The sequence below is a fragment of the Macrotis lagotis genome, chromosome 3, assembly GCF_037893015.1.
Source record: "Macrotis lagotis isolate mMagLag1 chromosome 3, bilby.v1.9.chrom.fasta, whole genome shotgun sequence".
Lineage (NCBI taxonomy): Eukaryota > Metazoa > Chordata > Mammalia > Peramelemorphia > Peramelidae > Macrotis > Macrotis lagotis.
In genome coordinates, this window is record NC_133660.1 from 111,552,556 (window position 1) to 111,572,442 (window position 19,887).

At 33.2% G+C, this 19,887-nt stretch overlaps 1 protein-coding gene across 2 annotated transcripts in view; it reads right to left on the minus strand.

Annotated features, from left to right (window-relative positions):
• Positions 1-19,887, minus strand: part of GUCY1A1 (guanylate cyclase 1 soluble subunit alpha 1) — a 92,163-nt gene that overhangs the window by 45,219 nt on the left and 27,057 nt on the right. For both annotated transcript variants that reach the window (XM_074229068.1, XM_074229069.1), the window contains exon 2: positions 4,302-4,675. In XM_074229068.1, the coding sequence (XP_074085169.1) occupies positions 4,302-4,556 (255 nt within the window). In that variant the 5' untranslated portion in view covers positions 4,557-4,675. The remainder of the gene's footprint in view (positions 1-4,301; positions 4,676-19,887) is intronic.

A 19,887-nucleotide genomic window follows, 5' to 3' on the forward strand; every position in this document is an offset into this window, starting at 1 on the left:
TCTCTGATTTGGCCATTTTAAATCTGATCCTGTATCATTTGTTATTATTTCCCTGAGTTAACGTCATCTCTTGGATGTCCTTTCTATATCAATATGACTCAAACCAAGCTCTTCATCTTGAATTAACCCTCAAAAAGCTATACTAAACTGGTTACATATCCCATCTCCGCTACAATTCTATTAAATTGCTGCCATTATTCCATTCTGCCATAATAGAAACATTGGGAATCATTTTAGGCTCTTCCTTTATCCTTTTTCTTCTTGATCCATTCTGTCAACAAATTCTAAATTCTTTCTTAAAAATCAGTCTTGAATTCTTTTTCTACTTCTCTCTCCTCCCCCCTCTGAAATTGCTAATATATGGAGGAGTTTCATAACAATTAGATTTATCCCAAAGTCAAATGGACAGCCTTAGGGAAATAGTGAGTAATGAGAATTCTTCAAGCAGAGGCTAAATGACTATTTGTTAAAGTTATATTTAGATAGATGTGATTGAGAACATGGTCCCTGACGTCCCCTTCAATTCTTAGAATCTGTGAGATACTATTGAATTTATGGGTGCAATACTTAGTTCTTTATAATTTTGTACTGCTATCTAAATATTTCACAAAGGTAAAGCTTCTCTCCCTCCATCTAGTTTGTGAGTTCTTTTTGAAAATGACCAGACACTTCCTTTATATTCCCAATAATTCTGAGGAAAATGCTATCCATATAGAATGAGCTTAAGAATCTAATGATCGATTAAAATAATAGCAAATGGAGGAATTGAGACAAGTGTAGATGACTTCCAACCATATTCTTACACAGATTCTTCACAGCCACTTATGCTTCTTTTCCACTTGCGCTGAGAAAAGAGAATGTTATTTATCTTGGAAGATTTCATATTCCTATATTTCCCCTTTAAGTTACAATTGATCAAATGGATTAATAAAAATAATAGCCACATTTATATAAAGCACTTTACATACCCCCTTATTGTTTAGTCTTCACAGCAACCTTGTGAGGTAAGCACAACAGTTATTTATCACTTACCTTCATTTTACAATGAGGATGTAAACTCAAAGAGATTAAGTGACCCATCTAGGACTACACTTCTAATAAAAAACTGAGACAAGATGCAAAGTCCTATCTTAGAACTAAACAGGGCAGAATAGAATAGTCTTTTCTGTTATAGATTAAGCAGTAATGATTTTTTAGATAAAAAAAGAAAAAGAAACTGTCAGTTTGTTCTAAGGAAATACAAGGGCCAGCAAGAAACTTTTGAATACTTAAACTTTAATTGGAGAAAAAATTCTGACATTCTAGAAGACAAAATAGAATAAAAACCATCTGTTCCAATGCAATATATTTTGGTTATACTTATTAAGAAATATCTCTACTAGAGTTCTTCTCCCACACCTCATCATGGCATGTAGGTAGCCCTCCAATGACGTGCTAGCAGAGGAAAAGTTCCATCAGCTCCTATCAAAGGAAAAAAGCATCAAGCAAAGGTGCACTACGCTGCATGTTTATTATTCAAGGACTAATCTATCAAGGATACTTGAAGGGATTGGTCCCTGAGAGAATTTTTTTCTAAATTCAAGAAGACTCTACTAAGGCATGGAGGGATTATGATTTCTACAGAAATGAAAGATAAGGACTAAGCAGCATCCGAATACTAATACTAACACTGTCTTTATTCTTCACTTGTGTAATGAAGAGTTGTTCATATTCATATAATCTCCCTGTACCTTCTCTCATTATCTGCCTAAGAGAATTACAGGAGTCTAATCTCTCCAGTGCAGTATGGCACAAAAAAGCAATGATCTTGGCATTCATAGTGAGCTATTTTATAATCTTGGCTACAGGATTTTATCAACTATTGTGAGTCATTTAAGTTCTTGGAACAAAAAAAATTGCTGAACCTTAGTTTTCTTCACATATAAAATGGGGATAATAATATTTAAAATATCACTTTCACAGGTTGATTTGAGGATAGCACTCTATAAAGCTTAAATCATTATCTAAATGTGAGTTGTTGATATTTTAATCTTTTCCCCTCTCAACTACACACAGCAAAACACAGAGTAGACTTTCAAGTTTCTGATAATTATCATCTATGTAACCTTAGGTAAGTCTGTAAGTCATAGTTTCCTTACCTATAAACATTGATGCTAACATTTTTCTTGGGGTTGTTGTGAGGTTCAAATGAGGTAATGAAGGCAAGTGCTATATAAATGCCAGTTTTATCATCATCATCATTTCAAATAGCTTTCCCTGGACCTCCTTGAGTTCCTGTAATATTTATTGTCTATCACTCTTTTTGGCACAGTAATAGGGTATATATTAGTGGCATTTGTTTGGGTTCTAGACTTGGAGTTGGGAAAACTTGAATTCTAACCTTGTCTCAGAAACTTACTGTGTGACTCATCGATTTCCTTAACCTCTTTTATCCTCAGTTTCCTCAGCTGTAAAATGAGGATAATCATAGTATCTACTTCCCACAGTTCTGGTGAGGATCAAAAGAGTTAATAAACATGGGACACTTTCCAAATACTCTATAAATGCTAAGTCTTAAATATTATCATGTAAATATTTCATGCACTTATTTCTCAAATTAAGAGCTATATAATTTCTCAAATTAATGAGGTTACATCACATGCTTTCCTTTTTATATATCTACCATAGTGCCTAGACTGGTTGAATCTTTATAGGAATAAGATATGTCATTTCAAACAGACTGGAACTGTTCTGAAATTTAGTTTTCTTTTTTTGTCAAAAGAAAAATTTGAATTGGATGATCTCTGGGAAACCTTTCAATGCTGTTTTTACCCTGAGGTATCACTTATGTGTTATGCACATAACCAGGATATGATCCATAATAAGAAGGGAGCTATAAAGAAGAATCAGAAGATAACTAGAAGAGTTAATGATAGTTAATGAAGGTAACAATCAGAGTAAATGATATCATCAAAGAAATGTATGATTGATAGATAAGGTGGGCAGATCACACTGAAACACCGAGGAATAAACAATAGGCAGTCATGTATTCTTTGGATTCCTTCAAAATGTTAAAAGAAAGCAAAAAATGGTCTCCAGAAGTTGGGTGAGTCTCCTGAGGTGAACTTGTAGGAGGACAAGAAGAGTCGTATAGAACAAGGCAGATAGTGGGTCTGGAGTCGGTAAGACTTGAGTTATAATGTAATCTCTGTCTGACTCTGTCCTCTCAACTGCAAAATGGGCATAATAATAGCATCTACTTCTCAGGGCTGTTGTGAAGATCAAATGAAATAATATTTTCAAAAAATTTAGCAAAGAAGTCCCTGGCACATTGTAAGAGCTATATATATATGCTATCATCATCATCATCAACAACATTAATAGATGAGAAGGTAGAAGTGAGATGATACCTGTATCATTGGAGAAACTATTCAGATCAATGAGACCACAGATCCATTTAAACCTTTAAATTTGATCACAAAAAATAGTAATCATAATCAATACGAATGTATGCACTTGATTTTTTTGTCACTTTGATTAGAGATTGCATTTTATCAATCATTTGCATAAACCTGTGAAGATAAATGCCACATAAATTTCCAAAGGAAAGAAATGATGAGAGTTGGAAAAGAATTGGCACTGGAGTGAGAAGATCTGGTTTCAAATCATATCTTTGACATAATAAGCATGAATTTGGGCAAGTTATTCAACCTGTCTAGGCTTTAGCTTCTTAACTTATAACATGAGAAGGTTGGACTAAATGGTTTATGAGACCTATAGGTCCCTTTCAGTTCTCAGCCAGAATCCTTTGGGGCACCCATGTATCATCTACCCTGGAGGAAGTAGAAATACCCTCTGCATTTCCACCTGACTGAGGGGGTTCAACAGAATTCTATTTTTTCAAGCATTCCACAAAAGTAGATCTAATAGTTATTAAGACCTCATTATGTCACTATGCAGAGCATCTCCTATATATAATCAACAAAGTGACAAGAGCCAGCAGCTATTATGAGTTAGTGACTAGAGTAACTACTGACTCCAGATTAGGCAATGTCCACTCAAACTAAATATACAATCCAAGAGGGTAGAGAAGTTGTTTTTTGAAACTTTCAGTCTTGAAGGGTTCATGTTCTGTTCCTCGAAGCTGCAAGGAAAAGGAAACTTAGAAAAAGAAAATATTTTAGCTGTCAGAGAAAAAAATTAGTTTCATTTTTGAAATGATGGTTATGGATTGATTTTAAATGAACTCATAATCTTCCTAGTCACCAACTTCAACAGGCAGAAATTAAAGGGATAAATAATGTCAAAGTGTCTCTACTTACCTCTGGGAATATCAGTTTGCAAATGCTCTCTGCTAAAGTGTGTAGATACACTCTGCTTCGACTGGTCTTTCTTTGAGGAAGATTTGCATGGATGTGTTTCTCAGTAACTTCCTGACAGACGGGCAGGGCTGCTTTAGAACTATCAGGTTGCTCTGCATGCTCCTCTTCCCGTTCTTCTGAGACATGGCCTTGAGTCAATAAAGAGAAAGGGCACTCTCCAGTAATCTTAAGGTCTTTCAGTTTGGTGCAGAACATCCTGTGGGCAAGTTTTTAGCAACTGAGTACCTTCCTCCTTGACTGTGCTGTGATCTTCTAATTTGTTAACTGGAAACTTAGAAACACCAATAGACTGATGAATCCAGTGACTTTGATGTCTATTTGCGAGAGAAAAAAGGAACAGACAAATTGTTTCCTTATTCCTTTATAATTTGGAAGAGAGAAAAGGGCAGGCATGACAGAAACATGTCATAAAGAGGAAAAAAATGACGCTTTCACACAATTTTAATGTTCATTTTATGAAATTAAAGGACTTGATTTGGTAAAAATAACCCAAAGAATTCTTATGAGTTTTTAAATTTAATTTTAGTGGTTATTTTGTTGTTTGCATAATCTAATATTCCAGTGGAGAAAAATTTTCTGATAGTTGCAAGCTTTTTCCCCATAATCAATATAATAGTCATATATTTCTAATAGTAAAGTTTTGGTAGCCATTTCTTTTTTCCAATTTTTATAAAATTTCTTTGATACTAGTAATTAAAAAAAATTTAGATATATGTACAAATAAAAAGAGATAAAGATAGATACATACAGAGAGAACTGAGAATGTTTCAGTATATAAAGAAGTTACCTACCAATACTCTACCACCATATCGCCATGTCATATTTGTGATCTATTTCTCCAGAAATCTAAACTCTCATCTACTTCATCCTTATGTATAGGTTGTATGTGGTATAATCCTATAACAATAGCACATCCATTAACTGTTCTATTAAGCCTATCCACCATACTTCCCACCTTGGGCTCCTGTTGATTTTTATCTAAATTGAAATTCTTACCAAAAAGTTATGCACTATTTCCCATTTTATCTTTGCAGTTGTTCTCTACAATAAGCCAATGAAATAGAGAATGCAACTATGCTATCATTCATATTTTTACAAATGAGGCTTAAAATTGAAGTAATGTGCTATAGATCACATGGTCTGGTCAAGGGTTATGTTAAAACTTGAATCCATGTGTGTTGGCTCCTAATCTATCATGCTACACTTTTAGAAAGAGAGTTGAGGATGAAGATGGTACATTCCCTTGTAAGAGAAAAGAATGAAGGAAAATGTAATTAACTCCTGTTAATGCTTTGTTGCATAGTAATGGCTTCTGTCATTGACCCTTTGAAAAATACAAATTGCAATTTATCATAGTCAATTCCATTAATCAAGCATTAATTATTCATGCTGCACTTCTATGTGACCAAAATAAATAACTTGCCTATAATGTTATATGATCTAGTAGAAAAATGAGATATGCATTGAAATAAAAATATTCATCTCATTTGAAAACTTCTTCCAGTTATACCTTGAACTTAGTATTGTACATTACAGTTCAAATATGTGTTAATTTTATTACTGATCTTCTAATTTAAGTGATCTTAAAATTCTCTCAAAATTGATTTCTTGGTATTTTGGTTCCTATAATTGAATAGTGATGAGTGGATTCTCTTCTCAAAATCTAAACTGAATTCTAAATTGTGGATGTTGCATTTCCTTCCAGAGTCATGGCAAGTATAATTTTAAATGTAAACAATCACAATAGCCTCAAGGTCATGTGATGTAAGATACAATGAGGCAGACAAGAACATAATAGAAATGAGGAATACTGTATATTTAGGAAGGGAAAGAATTATAGTCGTACATTTGTAACCATTTTGCATTATTATATATAATTTCTGTGGTGCTGTTACATTTCAGGAAACTTTCATGTGGGTTTCTTATCTGAAAACTTTCACTTCTTAATGAAAATCAAGAATCAATTTTTTCATTGTCAAAATCATTTTCCTCACATTCCTTGATAATGTACAAGCTTTATTTTGCCTATTTCACAGATGAGGAAATACTTGGAGGAAAGACAAGGAGGGAACTGGAATGACCCCAAAACACTTACAGGCAGAAAGAGAGTAGTATATTAAAATGACTTCCCTCATTTCACCCTAGAGAAAAAAAGCTCCTATTCTTAAAGAGCCATATCTAAGAACCTCCTTATGCTCTTTATGTATCCCCTCTCCTAATCTCCAATCATAATCTCTCTCTCAAGATGGATAAGTTTCTTACTGTCATCCATTTATATTCCATAAGCATATATCTACATTTAGTTTATTACACCATATATTTATCTATTTAATGACTTCAAGCTGAAAAAAATAAGACATTTTGAATGCAAAGATTTTTAACAAAAATTGCACAGTTGTAGGTGAATACAAAAAAATAGATATGGCTCCAAAGGGAAACAGTATGGTATGTGGTAAGATTTGCTTATTCACTAAAAAAAAAAGTTAGTTCGGCAAATGAACTAATACCATAAAAGAGATGCACAATATTCTTTGCATGCCCCAAATCACAGTATTTGTTTTGTTCTTGCAATTGGTTTGGACCATGAACTAATTTAACTCTATACTAGGCTAATTAAAAATTTAAATTTCAAATATAAAAGTGATATTTAATGTTTTGTGAAGAATTCAGTGTTTGATCATGTCTGATTATGGAAATTATGAACTAGGAAAAGTAACTAATGAGTGAAATTTAAAATTTTGAAACATAGCAACATGTTTGGAGGCAAACAACAGAATGAATAAACATTATTAAAAATTTCAAAGGAGTATTTAAGAGTAAAGTGTTGATTATTTAATAGAGCATCCTACAACTTCCCTTCTTTCAGGAAAGTCTCCCATGTGGAGAGTATGTAAAAACTTTCACTTATTTTTTTGGTTTTTACAAGGTAATGGGGTTAAGTGACTTGTCCAAAGTCACCAAGCTAAGTAATTATTAAGTCTGAGGCCAGAGTTGAACTCAGATCTTCCTGACTCCAGGGCCAGTGATCTAACCACTCAGCAAACCAGCTACCTCAAAACTTTCACTTTTTAAAAAAAACTTTTTTAATTTATTTTTTTTACAAGGCAGTAGGGTTAAGTGGCTTGCCCAAGGCCACACAGCTAGGTAATTATTAAGTGCCTGAGGCCATATTTGAACCCAGGTACTCCTGACTCTAGGGCCTGTGCTCTATCTACTCTGCCACCTAGCTGCCCTAAAACTTTCACTTCTTAATGAAAACCAGGAATCAATTTTATTATTGCTGTCAAAATCAATTAGCACTTCTATCAGATCTTCATAAAAATTATTTTTAATATAAAGTAGTCATGGAGAAATTCGCATGACAGAATATTCTAAACTATTCAAGTAGTATGAAGTATAATGCCAACTCAGGAACTAAATATAAAATAAAAATCATGCAAAGCTCTTTTTAATGAATGAACCATAGCTAATTTATTCTTTTACTATTCACTATCAAGAAATATGATTATTTTTCTACTTAGATCTAGTGTTTGGGAAAACAAATATGAAGATATAACCTAAATTGTTGAAACTATTGAGTTTATTGAAAGCATTCAAACTAGTCAGCATATTTATGCATTCAGGAAAGTTACATGGGCAATTTGCCTCAATGCCAACTTTTTGTCTAATTCAGGGGAAAGGGAGACAAATATGTGACTGCTCTCTCTAAAAATAGCCTAACTTCCAGTTGGCCCTTGGTGGTTAGGAGCTATATGGTTTAATATGGCATCAGACAACGGGAGCTGGATCCTTACACATATGTACCAATCTTAGGAGATGCAGAGCTCATGTACTTTTGATATAATTATTCACACACACACACACACAAAGACTTATTTGCATATTCTCCAAAGAGCCCAGATACAACTCTGGGTAATTATACCTTCCAATATAAAAAGTTCTATGGTCTCCACCAGCTTCTTATTAAAGTAATTTTGTTATAGCTTGAGAAAATTGGCATAATGGGAAAAAATAAAAACTACTTTGTGAAAATCATTGTTTATTAAGGAAAAGATATCTATGTCAATAGATAGCACTTTGTATTATAAAAATAGAATTATTATACAGCACAGAGCAGAGACTCATTTTTTTATTTCATCTTATTTAATTCCATCTGCTAATACATATTGGGCCAAACAAATGCTGTTACTAAAATAATATCCGGAAAGCTTAGTTACATTAAGCTGATACTTAAGTCCCTTTTCTATTCACAAAATGAAATCCATGTTTATACAAAGTAAAAAAAGTTTTATGCTGCTTATGTGACTAACATTTTCTACAAATCCAGGATATTTGAAATTGGTAGATAATTTCAAAAGGATATAATAACAAGATAGCTCAAAATTATAAACTTAGAGGATCAGACTTTTATAAGTGGAAGGGCAAACATTCTGAGTATTGAGGCATGATACTGCCATAGATTTATCATCTTGTCATTGTGGATATTTTCTCCAAGGAAACAAATCACAACCCATTCATATTTGTTTATTCTGTGTAATTCTACTCCATGTTCTTCCACAAATCCTTCAAAGAAGATCTCAATGTGCTGTAGACATTCTTTCAGGATTCTCTAATATTTTCAATTACCAGTGCCTAACAGATATTTACAGATTATCTTCTTCTCTCACAATGTGACTTCCTCATCTCCTTTTTGTACCACACATATCTGTTCATGACCTGGAGATCATCAGATATAGGATCAAAATATTTGGTAAATATCTTAAGGAGGCAGCACTGGATATTGGAAAAAGCACTGATGGATAGTATGTTCTGGTTCTTGCTCCTCATCTTGGGTAAATGACACTCTTTTTAAAGCTCAATTTCCTTATTCACAATATTTGAAACCAATCCAAAATTAGAAAACTGATTGTATGTTTGCCAAAGCAAAACATCAATTAAAGATGGTAATAACTAGTCTTAAAGGCAAAGGAAGCTTACATCTACAACTCTTCTGTTCCCCCTCTTTCCTTTCCCCTTACTTTATAGCATTTATCATGCTATACAAAACATTTAGCCTCTAGTGAGGGTGCCCTCATTTAAGTTTACTTTTAAGTTTACATCCCTCCTTTCCTCGGGTCTTATAATTTCCATGTTTCTCTAATTCTACTCCTGTTTCAGCCTACCAAATTCCTCAAAGTAAACTATTCCTGTCTTCCAAGGTGACAGAAAACTAATCTCAAAAATTCATTGTAGGTAATTTTACAGTATAAACTGTATTAGATTACTTACTGTCATGGGGAGGAGGGAGGGAAGGAAGGGAAGTTAAAAAAAATATGGAACCTAAAGGCTTACAAAAAGATGAAAGCTGAAAACCATCTTTTCATGTAATAGGGAAAAACGATATTCAAAAAAAAGTCATTGTAGGCATGGTAAATGGCTATATGAGCTTCTCATGTCTCTCCTCCCTAGATCCCCAGGTCGCATATGTACATTACCATAATAAGAGTTTATGAAGAAAATAGTTACTTACATTGTAACATATAAACATATAAAATCTAACTATAACCTTCTGAATTATTAAATCTACCAAAAATACATGAACTAATGCAAATGATCTTGGTGTAAAATTTTTTTGATATCAATTGAAAAAATATAGATGATAAAATATACTATGAATCTTCAAAAGTATATTATACCATTATATTTTATCATATAATAATAATGTTTGTTCTTCATTTTTGAAAAAGACCATGATATCAGGGAGGTGATGCCAAGACAAGCACATGAATTGGACATGAGTGAGCGGTTGATGTGCTAGGATATCTGCTTCACTTTCTCCTTCAGAGAGTCATCTCACTATAATAAAGTATATATTATTACATCATATTAGATATTATATTTCATTATCTTATATCACATAATGTTTATTATATCATTTACATATGTATAGCTTAAGGATTATTCTCTTCCAATGCTTTATATACCTGAAATTTCATTAATTCTTCACCAAAATATATATATATATATATACATATATATATACATATATATATACATATATATATATATACATACAACTACATACTTATAGAGGGTTTGCAATATATTGCAAACCCTCTATAACTATGTAGTTGGTCAAAGAGGATTGCGATGAACAAATAATGTATCACTTCATAGTCATTCTAGTAATTAACAATTCACATTTAGCAAGACTATTCCTCAGACAATAGATGTACAATACAACAGATTTGTACTCAAAACATTTCTAGTTTTATGGAAGTCTCAATAAAGCTTATATTGTGTTGGCATAATCTTCAAGAAGCCAGAGTTAACTTTATATACCCACAGGAAATCAGAGACATACTTTACTGGAAGAAAATGAGTATAATGTTATTTTAAAATAACATGCAAAAATATTTCTTCTATTTTAAAAGGTTACTGACATTGGATTAGATGATATCTAAGTCCTCTACAAGTTTTACAATTCTATGTTTTAAAATGTTTTCTTCTTTATGGTTTTATATTGGCTTTCTTTTTGGAAATACTAGAAGAAAGTTTATTTTTACTTCACTTAAATCAACTAGAGAGGAGAAAAGGTCACAAAGGATCCTGATTAATGATGTGAGAAATATGATCCTGAATGGAATTTATGTCAAAGAAACCATGATCTTTCTTAAATTTTACTTTTATAAGACAAGCCAACATTTGTGATGACTATCATTTAACCTAATAGTTGCATTAAAAATAGAATCACAATTAAATTAACTGAATTCTTGCTAGTTTTCTAATATTGGGTTAATTCTGTGGGTTGTCTACACATTGGCAATAGGATCTGAACATTTCCAAAACAAAGTAGATGGAAAAAGTGGGGAGGAGAGGGTGAGTTCTATAGAATTTAGGTAGTCTTAAACTAATCCAGAGCCTTAGATCTATTAGTAACTCTCCCCTCCACCCACACCCTGGCGCACACACACACACACACACACACACACACACACACACACACACACACACACACAAACACACACAGACACACACAAAATCCCTAAACCTACTTGGTTACTCTAAGGACTAGGAATCCTTGGAGACTAAGTTATTCTTGTTGTGGAAACTTGCAGGATGAAGACAGAATTTCAAATTCAGATTTTTGGTGTCAATTTTTCTTTCATTTAACTGTTTTCCTTCAATCAATTAGTTTTTTACTAATTACCTGGGTCTTTAAAAGAAAACTTCCTTTGAAGAAATAAGACTTTTCTCCCCTAATTTTCCTCCTAATGTAAAGATACTAAAATTTGTTTCCTCTCATACACATGCATATGCATACATACATATGATCACAACCTCCCTTTTATTCTCTACTTTTCTTTTGTCTGTTTGCTTGTTTTGTTTTGTTTTGTTTTGTTTTGTTTGCAAAGCAAAGGGGTTAAGCAATTTGCCCAAGGTCACACAACTAGTAAATATCACATGTCTGAGGTCAATTTTGAACTCAGGTCCTCCACTCCAGAGCCAGTTCATTGTGCCACCTAGTTGCCCCTTAGTCTCTACTTTTCAAATCTTCCTTTCATCCCCCCCCCATCAGTTGTGTACTTTCAAATTGACTCCCAAAACAGATCCTAATACTGCTTAGGCAATAATATTTCTTCTTGATTCAGTCTACTCCATCTTACTCTCTTTGGCAAACTTACTGCCTTAAACTATTAATACTAATGCATACTACCCAACCATCTTGTCTGTCTGCATTATTTCTGACTGCATCTAGGTACAAATAATTTACAAATATTTGGATATGCACTATTCAAATGTATAATTATATAAAATATGATATTGGTCAATGGAAAAATACAGTGAGACATGAATAATGCAAACACTTAAGGGATTCATTATTTTCACTGAGACCTACCTGTAATATTTCCTCTTGATTCAGTATGTTCTACCCTTCTTGTCTTTGGCTGTCAACTTGCCTTCCACTCTATTAACACTAGTGCTTGCTTCCCAATTGTTTTGGCTGCAGTAGGGAACACTAATTTTTTTCACCCAGTTTCTTCAAGTCTTATCACCTCTTTTCTCTTCTTAGGGTTTTCCTTAGGTTTCTGGTCAGCATGTTTTAAGCCTTACCTGTCTAATGATTTGATTATATTAAAATGGAGAAGCAGAGGAATTACTTCCATCAAATATTTTAATAAATAATATAGTATTGTTAGTACAGAGAGTATGAATTAACTTGGCAGTTTAATTAACATCATTATTTAAGGTATTTGGTCACTATTCTCATTTTATTCTTTTCCTCTTTTTCTCCTTGTTAACATACAGGTTTTTTGAATGTGTATTTTCCTCTGTTGTTTTATCCCCCTCCCCTTTCATGATAGTTGCTTCACTTTATCAAAAGATTCCTTTTTTTTTTTGAGGTTGCTTTTTTAATGTCAAGAGAAATTCTGAACAATTGTTTCACATAACAGTTGTGAAACCAAGGATCAAACTTTACCTTCACACATTTTTTAAAATCATTTAAAGAGTTTGGGGAAGGATGTTTTTGTCTAACAGCTTTAAACAAGTTTCAATAAAGATATGAAGTCTGAGAAATTTTCTTAGGTCAGTATTGACCAAAGGATAACTGGCATACATGAAAAAAATTATTAAAAATCTAATGCTTTATTTTGGCCAGGGCATACAAAGAACAAATTTGTGGTGGAAAGAATAGAATATTTGGAATTTGATGGGATGAATGCACCTATGGATAGTGTTACTTAATAGTGTTATGTTGAACAAGCTACTTCACTTCTTATGGAGCTAAAATTTTCTCACTTATGAAATTAGTCACTTAGCAACACTATTGTTAGGAATGTGTAACAAAGGTGCTATGAAAATCCATATTGCTCTCATCATCATCATCATCATCATCATAATCATCATCATCATCAATATAGTCATCTTCATCATCATCTTCAGTATCTAGACTTGTGGTTTCATTAATGTAGGGAACTCCCATCAAAGAAAGCCTATTTATCAATGCTCTGGAACTTCAAGTTGTTTTGGGTGTTAAGATATTGACTTGCTTATGATCACATATATAGCCAGTATGTGTCAAAGCTGAGACTTCAACCTAAGTCCTTCTCACTTGAAGGGTCACTATCCTTATCTTAATAACTGAATTAATGAGGCAGTCGATTGCTTACCAATGACTGAAGTAAGAAAGAGAGAGAAACAAAGAAAAACAAAATGATAGTCCAAACTGCTCTCACTCCTAATTTTTCTTGCCAAAAAAACAAATGTCTAATCTTCTTTCCTCCATTACTCCTAATTTTCTCTGATCTTTTCATTTTAATTCTTTTTTTGTTTTATGCGTCCCTTGGTTTCAGATAAGTTGCTGGTCTATACTCCTCGATCTAGAAATACCATTATTAGGTCTAAACTCCAAAAAGATAAAAAGAGTGAAAGAGAGGAAATTGACCCATATTATGAAAATATTTATAGCAGCACTTACTGTGGTGGCAAAGAATCTGAAATTGAGAAGATACCCATCAACTGGGGAATGGCTAGACAAGTTATTGTATATGAATGTGGTAGAATATTGTTTTGTTGTATGAAATGATGAAAGGGAGACTTTCAGCAAATCCTGGGAAGACATATATGCAAAGTGAAGTAAGGAGATTCAGGAGAACAAGTTATATAATAGCAGCAATATTGTAAAGGTAATAAACTTAGATTTAGCAATACTGATCAATACAAAAACCAATGTTACACCAACCAATATCAATAAATATAATTGCAAAGAACTCATAATAAAATAAGATATCTACTTCTAGGTAGAGAACGTATGGACTCAGTGTGTCAATCAAAGCATACTTTTTTCTTTTACTTTATTTTGATGACTTAAGTGTGAATTTCTTTTGTATGACTATACATACTTATAAGGTTTTCCCCCCTTGCCCCTATTAGGTTCAAGAGTTGACAAAATCAGTATTGAACAAAAAATAAAATTAAATTAAATAAAAATTGTTGAATAATTTTAGAGTTTACAAATTATCTTGGCAGTTTAATATTTAACATCACTATTTAAGGTCTTTGGTCTTCCCATTTTGCTTCCGCTTTTGTCCTTGTTAACATGCAGAATTTTTGAAAAGTGAGTTTTTTTGAATGTGTATTTTCCTCTGTTGTTTTATCCCCCCCACCACCACCTTTTATGATAGTGGCTTCACTTTATCAAAAGATTTCTTTTTTTTTTTTGAGGTTGCTTTTTTAATGTCAAGAGAAATGTCAAGAGAAATTCTGAACAATTGTTTAGCATAACAGCTGTGAAACCAAGGATCAGACTTTACCTTCAGATAAGTTGCAGGTCTATTCTCCTTGTATAATTTCTAGAGTAATTTATAAAATAAGGTAATTTCTAAAATAAAGACTTTTAAAAATTATGGGAAAAAAGTAATTTCTGAAAAATGCAAATACTGTGCTTTTCAAGTTCTATACTAGACTCAAAGAATATCTAAATGACTCACAATCAAAGTTATCATCATTAAGGGCATAAAAGTAACTATACTGAATTAAAAAAGGATGGATTTTACATGTCATCTTTTAGATATCATGCACACATTTGGCATCACATAAACATAATTCCAGTGTAATATATTCATTAATGATGATAATGATGACTGCATTTACTTTATGTCTAGTCAACTGCTTTACCAGTAATATAAAATTAAGTTTTTATTAGTCTATTTCACAGGATCATTTGATAGTGCTATAATCTTTCACTGCTTGTTACTGAGAATTTGCTGTTTTCTATGCATTTGACTCAATAGAGCTCTTTAACGGCTATGTATTTTTATTTTTTAAAAAATTGTTAAATTTATTTTATTAAATATTTTTTTATTGCCAAAAAATCAGGTTTATTAAGCATCATTTAAGGACCAAGTCCATTGTCCAAAAATTCCAAGAAGTGAGATGGTATCTTGAAGCTTCCATAATCCCACTCTGTCCCTTTCACAAAACTGATGAAAAGCCAATTCCAGTCCACCAAAAGTCACAAGTACTGACAGCAAGTCATCGGACAGGACCTGAAACCAGTTGGTTTAGTAGCCCCACGTGTCAAGAGGTAGGATTGGCCGATTTAGTCTGTCTGTTACAATGTATCCTTGGAGGCCGGGGGGGGGGGGCGAGCTTCCTGCCGCCCGCTGTGTCTCCGGCCTCGCGTCCGCACCTGGTCCACATGGCGGCCCCGGGGAGGGGGTGTCCGGATGGAGACCCCGGGGTAACAGGCGAGCTCACCCACTCATCGTGCGGAGGACGATCGTTCACGCGGCCGGCCTCCGCGGCTCCCCCGCTGCCGTCCCCGGGCGCTTCCCCTGTCCATAGCTACCGGCTGCAGGTGTCCCAGGCCCCGGGTGGACGTGGATAAAGTACGGGCAGGACTCTCCGCAGCCTATTTTATTAAATATTAACTAATTACATGTAAAATATCTAACATTCATTTTGTTTTTGTTTTTGCAAGGCAATGGGGTTAAGTGACTTGCCCACAGTCACACAGCTAGGTAATTATCAAGTGTCTAAGTCTGGATTTGAACTCAGGTCCTCCTGACTCCAGTGCCAATGCTCTATCCACTGTTCCACCCACCTGCCCCCTAACATTCATTTGCTAAAATTTTGAGGTCCAAAATTCTTTCTCCCTTTCTTCTCCTCCCCACTCAAGAAAGCACTCAAACTGAAATTGATTTCATATGTGAAGTCAATATTGACCATGCAACCAAAGAAAATGCAGATCACAAAAAACATCAAAAAAATAAAGCTTTAAAAAATCATGCTTTGATCTGCAATCACAGTTCATCAGTTCTCTCTCTCTGGAGGTGAATAGTATTTTTCACCATGGGACATTAGGAATAATATTAGATCATTGTCTTGATTAGAGTAGTTAAATTTTTTTATGGGTGATCAGCCTTACAATATTGTTTTTATTGTGTGCAATGTTCTTCTGGTTCTTCTCACTTTACTTTGTATGATTTCATGTAGCCTTCCCAGGTTTTTCTGAAATGATCCTGTTCATCATTTCTTATAGATCAATAAATTCCATTACAATCATATGGCACAACTTATTTAAACATTCACAAATTGATGGACATTCTCTCAAACTCTATCACCACAAAAAAAGAGTTGCTATAAATATTTTTGTATAAATAGTATCTTTCCCCTTTTCTTTGATTTCTTTGGAATTTAGACCCAGTAATGATATTTCCTGGGTCAAAGGGTAAACACAGTTTTATAGTTTTATAGTGGAAATGGTTTTAAATTGTTCTCCAGAATGGTTGAACTAGTTCACAACTCTTATCAAAGCTGTATTACTGTACAAATTTTTCTACATTCCCTCCATTTGTTATTTTCATTTTCTGTTATGTTAGTAATAGATGTGTGATCATAGCTCAGAGTTGTTTGGTTTGTTGTATTAATATAATCTATATATGAGAAAATTACTGTAAAATTTTTCCCAGTTTCTGTTTGCTTCTAATTTTTTTCTGGGAAAAAGCTGTCTAATTTCATGTAATCAAAGTTACCCATTTTGCTTCCAGTTATCCTGTCTATCTCTTGTTTCATTATAAACTCTTCTCTTAGCCATAGATCTGACAGGTACATTTTTCCTAATTTACTCATGATTTCACACTTTATGTCTAAATAATTTATTAAATTTAAAGCATATCTTTTTTTGTCTTGTTTTTAGGTTTTTGCAAGGCAAATGGGGTTAAGTGGCTTGCCCAAGGCCACACAGCAAGGTAATTATTAAGTGTCTGAGATCAAATTTGAACCCAGGTACTCCTGACTCCAGGGCCGGTGCTTTATCCACTACGCCACCTAGCCACCCTAAAGCATATCTTGATAGACTGAGATGTTGATCTTTCTCTAGTTTCTTCAAAACTACTTTCCAGTTTTCCCAGCAATTTCTGTGCAATGATGAGGAGTACCCACAAAGCTTGGATTTGGGGGGTTTTATCAAACTATATTATAATGATCACTTAAAATTGTGTGTCGTGTACCTAATATATTCCATTGATCCACCCTTCTATTTATATGCCTTTATCAAACTTATTTGATGATTTTCACTTTACAATATACTTTAAAATCTGACACTGCTAGGCTACTTTCCTTAACATTTTTTTTTCATTTATTCTTTTGATAGTCATGCCTTTCACTCTTCCAGGTGAATTTTTTTCCTAGCTCCATAAAATATTCTTTGATAGTTTGATTGATGTAACATTGAATAAATAAATTAACATTGTCATTTTTATTATATAAAAACTCAACCTACACATGAACAATTAATGTTTCATCAGTTGTTTAGATATGTCTTTATTTGTGTGAAAAAGTGTTTTGTAATTCTGCTCATATAATCCTGGGTTTGTCTTGCCAAGTAGACAACCAATAATTTTATAGTGTCTGAAACAAAATGGATTTCTCTTTCTCTTATTGTTGTCATTTGTTGGTAGCATATAGAAATGCTGATGATTTATATGGATATGCTTTAAAGCCAGCAACTTTGCTGATGTTAATTATTTCAATTTGTTTTTTAGTTCTCTAGTGTTTCTAAGTATTCCATTATATTATTTGCAAATAGTTATAATTTTGTCTTCCCATTGTCTATTTTATTCCTTCAATCAGTATTTCTTATCTTATTGCTTCAACTAGTAGTGCTACTACAATACTGAATAATAGGGGTAATAATGGACATCCTTGCTTTTACCTCTGATCTTACTGAGAAGACTTCAAGTTTATCCCATTACAGCTAAGGTGTCCTCTTGGTTTAATAGATACTACTTACTATTTTAAGAAAGACTCCACTGATTCTTGTACATTCTAGAGTTTCTAATATGAATGGATATTATATTTTTCAAAGATTTTCCCATCTACTGAAATAATCATAAAGATCTTTTATTGTTGTTGATATGTTCAATTATGTTTAGAGTTTTCCTAATATTGACCCATCCTTGCATTTCTGCTATAAATCTTACCTAATCATAATGAAAGAATTTTGTGATATGTTGCTCTAATCTCCCTACTAAATTTCACCTAAAACTTTTACATCAGTATTTATTAAAGAAATTGGTCAGTAGTTTTTTCTTCTTTTTTAGCTCCCTCGCCCCCCTGCTCCATCCCCTTACTTTAATTAGCTATGTGTCTCGGTTTCAAGTATGTTTCTTGTATTTTGTTGGATTCTAGTTTCTAATCTATTCTGCAGTCTACTTCTGTTTTGTGAGTTCATTCCATTAACATTTGCAGTTCTGATTATTAAACGTGTATTTCCTTCTATCCTATTTTATTCTGTTTATCCATCTCTCTCTTTTCCTTTTTCTTTGCCTCTCCTCAAAAATATGTTTACTTCTGACCACTGCCTTTTTTTTATCTGTCCTCCCTTTTCTCACCCATCCCTTTTGTTATTATTTTCCTCTACTACTTCTTTGATGGGTAAGATAGATTTCTGTTACCCACCGAGAACATACACACACACAACATGATTTGTATGCCTATATATACATACACACACACACATATTTTCCCTCTTTGAGACAATTTAGATGTTTCAAGTACTACTCATCTCACTCCCACCAGAGCATTTTCCACTGCACTGTAAAAGTTCTTCCTTGCATACTTCTTTTGTATGAGAATATTTTCACCATTCTTCCTCTCCCTTTCCTCTTCTCCAAGGGAATCTCTCTTTCTCATCTATCCATTTTGTTTACTTCATTCCAACAAAATCTTACTCTCCCAGCCTGTTTCAATGTAGGATCTTTTTAATTGCTTCAATAATGATAAAGGACTTAGTAATTACAAGTATCATCTTCCCATATAAAAAGGTTAACAATTTAAGCTTATTGAGTCCCTTATGATTTGTCTTTCATTCTGTTCAGTTCTGGTCTTTTCAACTGAAAAACTTAAAAGTCCTCTATTTTATTAAATATATTTTTCCTTGAAGGATTATACTTGGTTTTCATGGGTAGGGTATTTTTTATTGTAATCTCAGCTCTTTTGCCTTTCAGAATATCATATTCCAGTCCCTCTGCTCCTTTAACTTGGTAGCTGCTAAATATTTTAACATCCTGACTATGATTCCACTGTATTTGAATATTTCCTTGCTGGTTCCTTGAAGTATTTTCTATATATCCTGGGCCTTATGGATTTTGACTCTTATATTCCTGGGAATTTTCATTGTGGGATCTCCTCCAGGTGATTGATTATTGGTGGATTCTTTCAATTTTCATTTCATCCTCTGGTTCTAAGATAGTGGGCAGTTTTCCTTGATGATTTCTTAAAATTTGGTATCTGGGTTCTTTCTTTAATTATGGCATCTGCATTCTTTCTTTAATTATGGCTTTCAAGAAGTCCAAGAATTCTTAAATCATTCCTCAATAATCTATATTCCAAGTCAGTTTTTGATGAAATATTTCATATTTTCATGATTTCTTTGACTTTGTTTATTTTTTATGGTGTCAGTAGCTTCCACTTGCCCAATTCTAATTTTTAAGGAGTGATTTTTTTTAGTGAGCTTTTAGATCTCTTTTTTCATTTGACC